This window comes from Lissotriton helveticus, chromosome 1_1 (genome assembly GCF_964261635.1).
Source record: "Lissotriton helveticus chromosome 1_1, aLisHel1.1, whole genome shotgun sequence".
NCBI lineage: Eukaryota > Metazoa > Chordata > Amphibia > Caudata > Salamandridae > Lissotriton > Lissotriton helveticus.
In genome coordinates, this window is record NC_136057.1 from 54317518 (window position 1) to 54331192 (window position 13675).

The following is a 13675-nucleotide window of genomic DNA, read 5'->3' on the forward strand; positions in this document are numbered from 1 at the left end:
ATCATCACCTCTCTCACTGCTTGCTAATTTTTCTGTTTAGCTTTTGTGAAAGTACTATATGCACTTTAGCATATAAAGATAGAGATGCTTATTTTTATCATAACTGGCACTGTGCAAGATACCATTTGCAATTTTTTTTGCGATGTTTTCACAGTGCAGACAAGTACACAGTGTCATCAGCTACGCTACGCAGACTACATGTACTATGTGAAGTTCAAAGTATACTACAAGAAGCTACGTGTAGTGCTGCTATGCAAACTACGCCCAGGCCTAGTCGCGCGACCGGCAAGGGGAGTCAGAAGAGCGATGTCGCTTCTTTGACTCCTTCTTGGAGTGCCTCGACTTACCTGAGTGCAAGGACTTTGATCCCGAGGAGCGGTGATAGCTGTGGCTCCACGACCGGTCCCTCGACTTCCTCCTCGACCGGGACCTCGAGCGGCGCAGAGCCGAATGTCGGATCTCAAGAAGCTTGCGGGACCGCGCCCGTCTAGCTTTTGAAGTCAAGGCCCGACAGTCGGGCATGACTTGTCGTCGTGGTCTGCCCCTAGACAGTAGCGACACTGGCGGCGGTGGTCGGTAACCGTCATCAGTCAGTGACACGGCTTGAAACGGGTCATCCCTACCGGCACCAGGAGTCGAAGTCGACTAAAAAGTTAGTAAAAAGATGATTAAGGCTACTAGCTCTTCCAGGATCTTTGCTTGCTGGCGCGGAAAAAAGAACTGACGTCAGCACGCGAGGGCGGCGTCTCGTACTCCAGCGACGTCATCCCGGGGATCACGACGCCGACGACAGACGTGGAGCCGCAGACAACGCCTACTGACGCGCAGGGGTACTTCTGACGAAAACTTTCCGGATCCAGTCTGACACCTGGGGGTAATTCTAAGGTACGGAATCTAACACTAACGTGTTTCTTTTAGATCTCTATTGTAAATTAAACATACAGGAAACTTATTTTAGGTCGAAAGAAGTCCACCATGAACCAAGAAGAGGTAGACGAAGGGTTCGCTGCTGCTCAGGCGTCGGCACTGCAGTGACTCGTAATAATGATCATCTTATCTGAGCATGGTCCTGAGAAATCGATTCTACTTCCAAAAAGTACAGCCCCCCCATCAGTACTAGCAGGAACACCCAGCTCGGGCTTATGCATATTTTTGGAAAGACCTGGATGCCATGAGCTCAGGTGCAAGAAAAAAAAATCACCAATTTGACTGTTGTTGGGCTGCTAATATACAGTCATTTACAGGGTCAACGGGCCCCTCAAAGTCCTGGGCCCCAGTGCCACTGCACCTGCTGTACCAATGGTAAAGTGCACAGAAGCATGAAGAGTCAACAAGCACAAGCAGGAGTGTGTGATGAATGGCCCAAGAACAGCAGGGGCATCTGCCGTCCGCTGGGAAAACACAAACATGGACTTCAAACAAAATATTATCTCCAAACCCAAGGCTGAAAGAGATATCTTCAATCATGAGGAGCACAAATAAATGAATGCTTGCAGTGATTAATTTGTTTGTTTTAAAAATCCTAAGTGCCTGTGCTCATGCCACTGCTGTTGCTGCACACGTGGAAAGCTGGCACTGCACCATTAGTGTAGTGCCCTATTGGCTAGTTCTCCAGCTGGGGGAGTAAATCATTAGGGGCCACTTGTACAAAGCATTTTTGCAGTCGGAAACGCCCAACCACAAAAATGCTTTTACAAATGCACCAAATACAAATTGTGATTCAGTAACACGCTACATACTTGCAATTAGTGTTTGCGATTTGGTATTTAAAAGGGGCGTGTTTACGGCATTTCTTCCAATTACTGAATCTGAATGGGCTGTATGAAAGTTTTGCGACCAAATTAAGGTCAAATTTTACTGACTCCCTGAAGGAGGTGGTAACCCATTTGCAAATAGGTAGAGTGCCTTTGAAGAATGGAAAACAAATATTTTTAAGGGCAGGCGGCTGTCCCACGGACCCCACTGTCTACTCTTAAAAAATTAAAAGAAAATGCTTTTTTTTTTCTTTTTAAATGCATCCTATTATCCTTTAAGGAAAATGGGCTGCATTTAAAAAACAAAACAAAAAACAGACTGCTTTATTAAAAACCAATAATAGACATGGTGGTCTGCTGACCTCAGCAGGCTGCCATCTCTGTGATGGTTGTGATTCCTAATGGGTCTCAAATTGCGACCTACCTCACTTGCGACCTACCTCACTAATATGCATGAGGTAGGTCTATTTGTCACTCACTAGCAATCGCTAATGAAACTCAAAAGAGTTTCATACATTAGGAATTCCGATTTCCAAATTGCGACTCATAGAGAATCACAAATAGGAAATCGTTATTCCTGATGCTAGTACATCCTGCCCTAAGTCTTTTTATATTTTGCATTCTTCAAATGAGGAAAGCAAAAAAGGGCTGGGATGAAAAAAATAAATTAAAAAATCAGTCTGGAGACAATACTTACTCCTTAGAAGAGGTAAATCAAGTTATACCTGGCCGCACTCATAGATAAGGGGCTGCTCAGTGGGTTAGCTGCTTTCCAGTTAGTTGCGGCAGCACTCTTCAATACCGAAGTCTGAGCGCTGTAGAGCTTACAGAGTAACATAAAAATAAATGTGCGCCTTTGGAGAAGATCTTAAATGCACAGAATGCTGACTCGAACCCATTGCAATGCAAGATACAGCAGGATTTATTTAGGAAAAGAGGTCCATACATCTGCAATAAACACAGTTCAACAATTAACTCTTAAACATATGTGGTAAAAGGTATGATGGGAAGGTAAAAGAGCCCACGTTTCTTTCTGCAGCTCTAACGGTGATCACGCACCACAAAGAGAGAGCGGAACCTGGGCTGAAGAGGGAAGCAAGTCCGTTCCGAGAGGAGAGTACCTCTGTGCGCTGCAGAGGGGCAATAGGTTTCGGTTTGTTGGGACTTTGGCATCTGCAAATCGGGGGCTGTACTGAGAGCCCTAGCTGTGAGCTAAAAGTTGTTGTGACGTGTAAGTAGTAGTTTAGTGTGTGTTTTGTAAGACGGTGTGAGAGCGTTGAGGCTGTGCCCTCATGTAATGCGTTAGAGAGGTGGTAAATGAATCCTATATTCTGTTGGTACAAGAGAATCAACTAGTAGTGAGAAAGACCCAGCACATGTATAAAGAAAGTACACGAGGATGTGATTGGTTACCGATCATATCCCCTTACATTCTTGTATGGCTGCTTACAATCACGCTTCACAGGTGACCAGAGCTGCAATTACAGAGCCCAGGTCTAGGCGGGGAAAATGACTCATCTTAATGATGCTGCCTCACTGGGGGCACATATGACTAAGCATGCTTGCGGCAGGGTCAGAAATGACTTTTCTAAATAAGTTTACTACAGGCATACCATTATGCACTGAGCCCTTTGAACACTTTTAGCTGGGACTTAAACATCAGTATGCCGTACATCATGCCCTTAAATACCGAACAATGCTAATTAGACCATGGCCTTTTAAAATAAATTAATCTGCAAGGCACAGATCACGCCCAGAGAGCCACAGCTGCCTGTAAAGCCCTGCAGCCTCTCTCTCCGAAACATGGAGAAGCGTGGCTCAATGGTTAGAGCAGCAGACCCTGATGCAGAAGTCGGGCCCGGGACCAGGGTTCAATTTCCGCCTCGGCGGGTCTTGGGCTCAATTTCCTCGGACCTGATGAATCTCGCCTCGGTGCCTATTCTAATCATGAGTCCCACTCTGCAACTCTGGGCAATAGCTTGCTTAATCTCCACAACGGCCCCAACAACGCTAGAATGCCTGGCTTTACCATGGGGGTGCCCAGGAATGGGCACTTCACAGGGAAAGGCCAGGAAGGGTTCCTCAGCGGTATTCGTACAAGTGCCGAGAGGCCTTTGGGTAGTTGTGCGCTATACAGTGCAGTGAAAAGGCTTCTCTCATGTGTGTACGCTTTGATGCCGTACAAGGCCTCCATTCTGGGAAAAGCGCTTTGAGCACACAGTGCAGTGATAAGGTCTCTCTCCGGTGTGTATTAGTTGGTGCGTTCGTAGATTTGACTTTTGAATGAAGCTCTTCTCGCGCACAGTGCAGCAAAAAGGCTTTTCTCCTGTGTGTATGTGTTGATGCTCCTGAAGGATTTTCTTTCGAGTGAAACTCTTGGCACATACAGAGCAGTGATAAGGCCTCTCTTCACTGTGTGTTCTTTGATGATGTACAAGGCTTCCCTTATAAGCAAAGCGCTTTGAACACACAGTGCAGTGATACGGCTTCTCTCCTGTGTGTGTTCTTTGATGCAGCACAAGGGTCGCCTTACGAGAAAAGCGCTTTGAACACACAGTGCAGTGATAAGGTCTATCTCGGGTGTGTGTTCTTTGATGCAGTACAAGGTTTCCCTTCTGAGAAAAGCACTTTGAACACACAGTGCAGTGATATGGTCTCTCTCCGGTGTGTGTTCTTTGATGCAGTACAAGGGTCGCCTTCTGAGAAAAGCGCTTTGAACACACAGTGCAGTGATAAGGTGCCTCTCTGGTGTGTGTTCTTTGATGCCGAACAAGGTTTGCCTTCTGAGAAAAGCACTTTGAACACACATTGCAATGATAAGGTTTCTCCCCTGTGTGTTTTCTTTGGTGCCGAAGTAGATTTGCCTTTTGATTGAAGCTCTTCTCACACATGGTGCAGGAATAAGGCTTTTCTCCTGTGTGTATGCTTTGATGCTGAAGAAGAATTTTCTTTCGAGTGAAGCTCTTTGCACATACAGTACAGTGATAAGGCCTCTCTCCAGTGTGTACGCTTTGATGAGGCCTCTCTCTTGTGAGTACGCTTTGATGAGGCATCTCTTCTGTGTGTACACTTTGATGCCGTACAAGAACTTTCTTATAAGCAAAGCGCTTGGAACACACAGTGCAGTGATACGGCCTCTCTCCAGTGTGTGTTCTTTGATGCTGTAAAAAAGTTGCCTTTTGAGTGAAACACTTTTTACATGTTTCGCAGGGATAGGGCCCGAGGCTGGTGTGTCCTTTTTTGTGCCTCACAAGAAGTGTCTCATTGATAAATCCTTTGTCACACACATTACAAGAAAAGCGTCTCTCCCTCATGTGCATTCTGCGCCGTTTTTTTAAGTAGATATTTTGAGTAAAATTCATCTTTCCTCCGGAACCTTTATGGCTTTCTTTCCCATTCATACTTTCTAGATGTGATTGTTGTGCTGCAAAATAGAAAAAACATTGAAAATTACATGAAGAAAATATTTTTTGAAAAAGCTGCATTGATATAATATGGAGAAGTGAAGTTACAATTCAGGGAAAAACATGTATGTTCTAGGAAAAAGAGTCACACTTCCCTTTGAGACACAAATGGTGGCTAGTCCTCCATTATAAAGTGTGTTGACCTGGTCCTGCAGCAGGAGCATGCTGGGAAATCAAGTGATTCACAAGAACCACTGTTGGACATGGGGTTTCTGGTTGGCTAGGGTAGGCACCTAAGCCAGGCAGAATCCACCACTCTTTTCAGGGTAAGCCAGATACACACCCGAGATAACCTGCACTCACCCTCTGGTAGTTTGGCGCAGAGCAGTCAGGATAGTTTAAAGAGGCAATGTGCAGAGCATTTGTGTAACACACTAGCGCAGCACACAGTGAGTAAACCACAAAAGGGAATCCACGCAGGATTATGTAAAAATAGATTCTATATTGTACATCAAACAAGACCAAAAGGACTTAAATCACACCGTTCGTGCAAATAATGCAGGTTTGACAGAGAAAAACACAAATTAATATGAAAACATAGGTCACTGCGCACCTGCGCTCCGATTACACTTCATAAGGTAACTGTAGTGAACGTGTTTGAAGTGATTGCATTTAGAAGCCAAACGTACGGCGCAGGAGTACCTACTAAACGCTAAACAGTAATTGAGCTTGAGTCTTCCAGCAGTTCTCCTCTATGGACAGCCTTGCACCATTCTTGCGGTCATCTCCAGAGCAGAGACAATGCAGAACAAGAAATGCCCCTCACGCTCTTGCGAGTGTGGAGCCCGCCAGAGCCGCTTGAATCGCGTCTCTTTGCCCAAGGGAAACCAAGCAACCCGTGAAGGAGTGCAGGGCGGCTTTACCACTCTTTTGGACCCAACCCGCCTCACAGTACCTTTGTGGGTGCAGGGTCACTGTCCTCAGGGCATCTGTAACTTGCTAACAACGTTGTCATGTCTCGGGAGTGGGACCAGACGTTGAGAGCTTTGTGCAGTATATGCGTTAAAATCAGAGGGTGAGGCTGGCTGGAATGAGCCTCAGAATGCTGGCCCGCCACATGTTACAGAACAACATGTCGTCAAAAGGCCTGCCTTGAAGGCTTTGTGCAGCTCCTGTAGCTCTGCAGCCTTAGACGCTCCACTGTACTACCTCAGAGCAGTACAAGTCTTCAGGGGGCTGTTCCTCGAGTCTCACCGCCAGAGGGACCGCACTAGTTTGTTCTTGGTGGTATCTGGCGGTGGTGATATCTTGCCAGACTCCGGGGTGAGGTTCACAATCCAATGCAGCTGCAGTGAGCACGCTGGCTCAAGGACGTGTTTGTTTCACTGGTAACGCCTCCAGGTGAAACAACACTGTTCTCACTGCAGAAAAAACGCTCACCACGTGCTGGTTTGTAAAACATGGAGCACTTCCCTAGAATGCACAAAGGCACTCCCCTGGTCAGAGGCTGCACTGTAGGCCCATGGTGCACTGTCCTGTAATGCACAAAGTTTTACCTTGGTGCAAAAGGGAGCACTGGCGACATGCTAGCCCTTGTAAAATGGGCTCACCCAGCAGAAGTCTTGGAGAAAAGAGGCAACAAGGTCTTTGATGGCCCTGAGATCTCGAGAGAACAGGGGGCAAGCAAACAACCACTTGGAAAGCACTTAGGGGCACAAAAGGAGGTGGCAGGCAGCAGACAGCACATACAGTTAGGTTGCAAATTGGCAGTCCCTCCTGCAGCCCAGCAGCAGCAGGTCAACACAACAAGGCAGTTAGTCAAAATGGAGGTTGCTCCTGGCTGCACAGCAGTTCTCATGGCAATGAGCAGTTTGTAGAGCCAACAGTGTCTGGCCTCAAGTCCCAAGCAGCGTCTAAAAACATGGGATCAGAGCTCCAGTACATATACTCAAAAATGTCTTTCATGAACAGGTGACTTCAAAGGAACCCTCAGAAGTGTGCAACAGTCCCTTGCAGCCCATTCCTGGCTCCAGACGATCAGTAGGGGGGAAATCAGCCTTTTGAGTGCGGGCAGGACACAACCTATTCAAATGTAAGTGTGAATCACCTCTCTCCCAGCCCAAGAAGACTATCAGCGTGCAGGTGAATGCAGATGTATCCCCTGTCACACCCAGCCCCCCCCCATTGGGAAAGCTTGGTTGTCATAACTCTTCCAAACATGATAGTTGCAGGGGTTTCCTCTGTGGTTGAGTGAGGGGGTCAAACGCTAACCTCAAAGAATAGTGTTCAAAACACCTTCGAGGTCGAGCTTCCCCAATAGAGAATGCTGAACAGCTTTCTTTAGAGTACTCATGAGGCGTTCTACCAGACCGTTGGCCTGGGGTCAAAGGGGAGTGCTTTTTTGATGCTTTATATTGAGGTGATTTAGAACTTTGTGAATTCTCGACTATTAAGGTGGGTCGTTGTCAGATTTTAAGATTGCAGCTACAAGTCATTTCGCAAAGATGCCATCTAGGTTTTGAATAACCCTGCTCATGTGTAGTGGATGAAAGGTCTTCTACCAATGGAAAATGGGTGTATTGATCAACAATAACTAGAAGATGATGGCCATTATCCAGAGGGCCATAAAAAAATCAATAGCAATTCTCTCCCAAGCATGATGTGGCAATTCTGACATAATCAAAGGTTGCTGACTAACTTGAGATGAAAGACAGTTGAATATGTGACAAGTCTTCAAATCTTTTTTGACCCTTTTGTCAAGATACGGAAACCAGACTTGATCACGGACAGCTCTCTTAGTGGCAACTATTCCTCGATCTCCCTCTTGGGCAAATTCAACTACTTGATGTCAGAGACTTTGGTGAATAACAATCTGTGTACCTTGCAGAATGAGGCCTTCCTGCGTTACTGAAAGTTCATCTCACATTTCTGAACTTCATATACTCGCTGTCATTAGTGAGAGGTCTAGAATACTGGTTTCACAAGTTTTAATCTTGACATGCCACTACCTTGGCTTGTGGCAGTGGCAATTTGCTCTAAAGACATGGTAGTTGGTGTGCTCGATTTCACAATAAATTTGATGTAATCCTCCACTGTCTTAGATGGGGTACCAGGGCATAATCAGCAAGTTTCTGATCTTTCCCTGGACGATAAAGAATCGTTTCGTTGTAATTCTTGTGACCTCAAACCCCGGCGCTCAATTCTAGGAGGCATTTTTGCTGTGGGATTGCCAAATACCATCAACAATGCTTGGTGATCAGCCACTAATGTGAAGGGCTTTCCATACACAAACACATGGAAATTATTCACAAGCCCAAACCAGTGCCAAACTTTCTTTCTCAGGGTGCCAGTATGCACGTTCAGTTTGTTGCAGACTCTTATTGGCATGTACCACAATATGACTCGGGGAATTTCGAGGTCCCTTGTGCTGTGCAAGGATCGCGCCTAACCCGACAGGGCTAGCATCAACTACAACCTCTGTATGGAGTTTGAGATCAAAGTCCGGCATTTCAATGGCGCTCTCAATGGCTAGCTTGATTTTTTGGATGCTCTGTTGGCCTTCCGCAAGCTCCTGAAAACCCATCTCTTCAAGGGATCGCTCTAACATTGCTGTTCCTCTGCCGCTCGGTCCATAAGCGCTAGGAGGCCTCAGGGTAGCTACACGCTATATAAACTTAAATTCATCCATTCTTCTAACACTCATGTGACCGATGAAAGGACACATACTTTTTGGTTAGTTCTGGTGCAATGACCATAGCAAAGTCTTGCATGTACCTAGAACAGTAATTGACCGTTCCAAGAAATAATGGTAAGATAGAAAAGCCTTGTGGGGGATTGGCAGTAGACAATGCTTGTACTCTAGATGGATCAGGTTTCATACCCCCATCACAAAAGACATGGCTGAAAAATGTAAAGCTTTTCTGGTGGAATTCACATTTGTCAGCATTCAGAGTTAAGGCTGGATCATTCAGCAAATGACATACTTGCATGAGAGTTTTGTAATGCTCTTACTGTGCAAGCCCACAATACCAATATATCACTATGGTTAAATGCATTTACTACAGGCTATATGATAAGTCAAATGACGTCTTGGAAAAGTTCTGCAGCAGAGGATATACCACAACTCAATCGCTTTTAGCAAAACAAACCAATATGCGCAGAAAAGGTTGCAACGTATTTGGATTTTTCTTCAAGTTCCAATTGGTAAGATCCTTTATTTAGGTTGAGTCGAGAGAAGAACTCTGCGCCATTCAATGGAGTTATTATATCACCAATGTGCGGACTGTGAGGTTTCTCTCGCTCAGTTGCCTTGTTGGCCTGACGCATGTCAACACTTATGCGTACAGGTCCTTCCCTGTCTCTTTTAGGCACTGTTACAATGGGAGAAAGCCATGGTGTCGGACCACTGGAGAGTTCAATGATGCCACGTATCAGTAAAAAATGAAGTTCCTTTTCAACAGCTTCTTGCAAGAAACGCAACTCGTCTGTGTCTTTGATGAAAATTCTCATTTATGTGTAACCTTACTTTCATTGTTTGACTTTTCCCGACCCATTAAATAATGAAGGAAATTGACTTACAATTTCACGATGAGCATTCATAGTGTAGTTCACTAATTTCAGTCCCATATCAGCAGCACTATGGAAACTCAGCAAACACTAAGCTGTTCCTTGAATTACATGAATCGGCGCATTCACCACAGTTTTCTTATGTTTCATCGTGGCTACAAATTTTTTTTTGACTTTTGAAGGGCGTTGAGGCAGCCCATGAGTATACTTTAGTCTTTGAATTCGTAAGTTGTGGTACCGGAGATAATTTGAGATTAATCTCCAGCGGCATAATATTTATTGACGCACAGCTGTCTTCATGTTGAATTGTCTTCACTTTGGATTTTTTCTCACATTCGACTAGCCCCATATGTGCATGCCTTTTTGAAGTAAACATCAATATTGCACAATTGTCATTGTCCCTTTCATTGTAAACAGACATAGAGGAATTCTTTCTCAATGATTTAGACGATGATCAATTTCATTAGGCGTTGATTTGCTTCAATTGGTGTGACCGCTTAGCCTTAGTACGTCGAATGTCACTGATGTAGCGTTTGGTCGGCCATTTTATCTTCACGCTGCAACACACTTACTTTTCTCTTCGCGTTGCAAGTCGTCACAAAATGATTCGCATTACCACTGTCTATGCATATCTGTCCAATGGCGGGACATTTACCTTTGTGTGGAAATGACAGTCCATATCTGTAACACGTTTTCTTTTTCTGTGGAGACAGGACATTGTGTCCCTCGGCCTTGTTCCGTGGCTTACTTTTCGTGCTCATGACCGACGCACTTTGGGCGCCTACGGCTTACATGTCAGTCACTTGGCGATAGGCACGCTTGTCAGCGCAAGCAGCCTTGAGGACTTGATACAAGCTCAGTTTCCATCAGCATTCGTCGTTGAAATGCATACGACAGACATCCATTGATTACTCCTTGGAGGGTAGTCTCCTCATCATAAATTAATTCAATTTACAGTGCGTTACCAAACATCCAGTCTTTCAACAAACTCATCAATGGTCTTACCTGGTCTCTGGCAATCTTGGCTGAATATGTATCTTTTATAATTCACATTTGGCACTGGCTTAAACTTGACATAAAATGCCTTTTCGATTTGATCAAATGTCTTTTCACCTTCTTGTTAATTCTTTTTCATGGTTTCTTTCACTCCTTCACCGGCCATGTTTCTCAAGATACTTCATACTCTTTTTCATCTATTGCATCTATGAAATCTTCAAAAGTCTATATCCATCCATCTATCGCCAATATTCAGTTTTTTTGCAATATCAAACACAGTTGGTGGTTTTAAGAATGCAGCAGCCGTGTATACATTGGAGGACAGTAGTGCTCTCTCAGGCACTTCCTGTGGAACTTGATCAGAGAGAGCTTCTCTAGCGCCTCGTGATGTGCTGGCTTCGGGGTCAGCCTTAATGACTTTTGGAGCTTGGATCTCGTCCTGGCTCTCCATCGGAGCTCTGTATGGTATGGCTGTCTAAGGAGTTGTTCTGGGCCCCTTATGCAGCAGCTTTGGTGGTGGGCTGCTTTGTCTGGGGAAACTCAGCAAACCCAACCCAACCCGCTTTCTGGGACTGCTCTCCAGCATGTTGTGACAATGATTTGTTGATGGTTTAGAGAAGGAGATACATCTTTGTACACTACAAGTACATGAAAGCAGATAACACTGGTCGATTTTGTGCTTAAATGTTTCTTCACAAACACCTGGTTAATCTCTGCTTCATAGCATGTGAATTTCAGTGTAATGTAAACTGAACTATTTCTGCGTGCTTTCCTTGTCCACCTTTAGTTTTCTTACTCCACATAGCGTAAATGTATTAATTTGCGTAATATAGCCATATATTTTATTAGAAGCTGTTTCGTTCAGTTCATGTCCAGCGACATGTAGACTTTCAGTATCGCTGTCTTTATCTTTAAGCATTTTATGCAGGCTGGCACTGTGCTGAGACTCTACCAGTGCCAGCATCGATTCTGCACTTCAACTGAGGCACAAGTGGCACGCACGAGCAGTGTGCTTGACCACGGCAAACTCTGGAAGAGCGCTTTTAGTGTACGGGCTTCGTATCCCCTATCTTGTCACCAGTTATAGCTTCCTTCCAGCCCAGGTACTCACCAATAACCAAGCCACACATGGAGAGTAGTTGAACACATCTTGATTACACTGCGTGTACGTCAGAACTCAACGTTCTACACTGGCCTTTAACTCATCTCTCCAGCGCTTACGTCCTTACCGATGATATACCTTGGATGTCACTCATGAAGGATCGATGCTACTACTGCAAGAAAAAGCTTGTTAGTTGCACTGAAGAAAACAGCTATTGAATTTGTTAGACATTGCCCTCTCTACAGGGTCACCCCCAAACTGGTGCCTTCACCCTTCCTATTATTGCTGAATTTGTTTCTGTTGGCCTTAGGACACCCTCCTGTTCTACGCCACTGTGAACCCATGTGGTACCCTTTGTAAAAGCTCTCAGGACCAACTAGGCTACCCCACTGGTACTTCCTAGCTGTCCGTGCCAGGAGCAGGCCCTAGGCCACCCAGATGCCACTGGTCCTTGCCCATCCACAGAGTGGGGGTAGTTACCCATGGCATATAGTACCCATGCTCCACTCTTCCCCTCATAAGGGCAGTTCTAGACTGCCACTGATCCTCCAGACTAGGGTCCGCATCCTCAGGTTGACCAGAAGTCATGGGCGAGGCTCTCTTCCCCCATATCTCTCCTCCTAGGGTTCAGCACTCTCCTCCTTTGAGAGGCCCCTCCAGAACACAACTCTCCCACCAGTTCAGGACCTCTCTCCAGCAACTGGTCTCCCAACCTAGGGTCTAAACCCTCAGGTTGCACCACGGTCAGAGACGAGGGCTCCCTCCCTCTGCACCTCCTTCCAGAGTTCTGCATCCTCCCAACTGGAGCGGTACCCCTGAAAGCCAAACTGGTCAAGACACTGGTTACAGATGTCCCTCTCTCCAGGTCAGGCAGATCCTGAACCTGTCCTCCCAACCAAGAGACCAACCCCTGCCATTGAATACTTGCCTGGTACGCCAGGACTTCTGGGGGCGCACACAGCCTCAACCCATGAGGGTAACACATGACTCATGTGTCGTGTGAAAGTCTGCCTGGCGCAGATCTCCGACCCCTGTTCATCTGACAGCACGCAAAGATCCCCCAGGACAGAAGTGGTGTCACCATTGCCGTTCAATGGTGACTCAGTCCTTCTGGCTGGCCCCTGACCCACTGGTTCTTTCACTGGGGAACACATGCCCCTCTCACCCCTCAATCCGGACTGGAGCGGTACTACCAGACACCAGAACCACTGGTGCTCCATTTACAGATGCTCCAGGGTCTCCTAACACTAGGAGATCCCCCTCAAATGGCTTCCTAGTACAGCCTAGGCCCTCAAACTGGTGTTCCCTTAGGGAACCCTCCAGTCCCTGAGACTGGGTTTCGGGCACCTGGGGACACACAGTCCCACACTCACTCCTACTCCACTGAGACAGGACGTGAGCCCCTACTCCCCTCCCACTACACTGGGACCTAGCTGGGCTACACTGAACCTCTTCCCCCACACAGGACGGGAAGATACCCAAGCCGCTACTTTTGGAATCACTCTCCAATGCTTTGGCATAACTTCGGGCACTTACCCAGAAGGGTGCCTCCTGTGCAAGTTCCCAGGGATTAAAGGATTCACACTCCAACAGGTGTTGGCACAACCCCGACAAACAATGACTGAGCATGTGCTCTTGGATAACCATATTGATCAGTCCCTAAAAATCATGTTCCGGGTTAACCGTCACCCAATCAACCAGTGCATCATAACATTCATCCGCAAACTCCCCACAAGACTGGTGAGAAAGTTTCTTCCTGCCCCTGAACTTCAACCTGTACTCCTCTTCTTGGGAACAAGGTACCATACTTTGGGGACTGGGAATGGGACTTCCTGCACTGGACTCCATATTTC

The 13675-nt window shown here is 46.1% G+C and overlaps 1 protein-coding gene across 1 annotated transcript in view; it reads right to left on the bottom strand.

Annotated features, from left to right (window-relative positions):
* Window positions 1-2664: 2664 nt before the first annotated feature.
* The window catches only part of LOC144767420 (uncharacterized), a 76692-nt gene continuing 65681 nt past the window's right edge, over window positions 2665-13675 (bottom strand). Inside the window, exon 3 of the mRNA XM_078650863.1 lies at window positions 2665-5178. Coding sequence (XP_078506989.1) covers window positions 3911-5178 — 1268 coding nt within the window. The 3' untranslated portion in view covers window positions 2665-3910. The remainder of the gene's footprint in view (window positions 5179-13675) is intronic.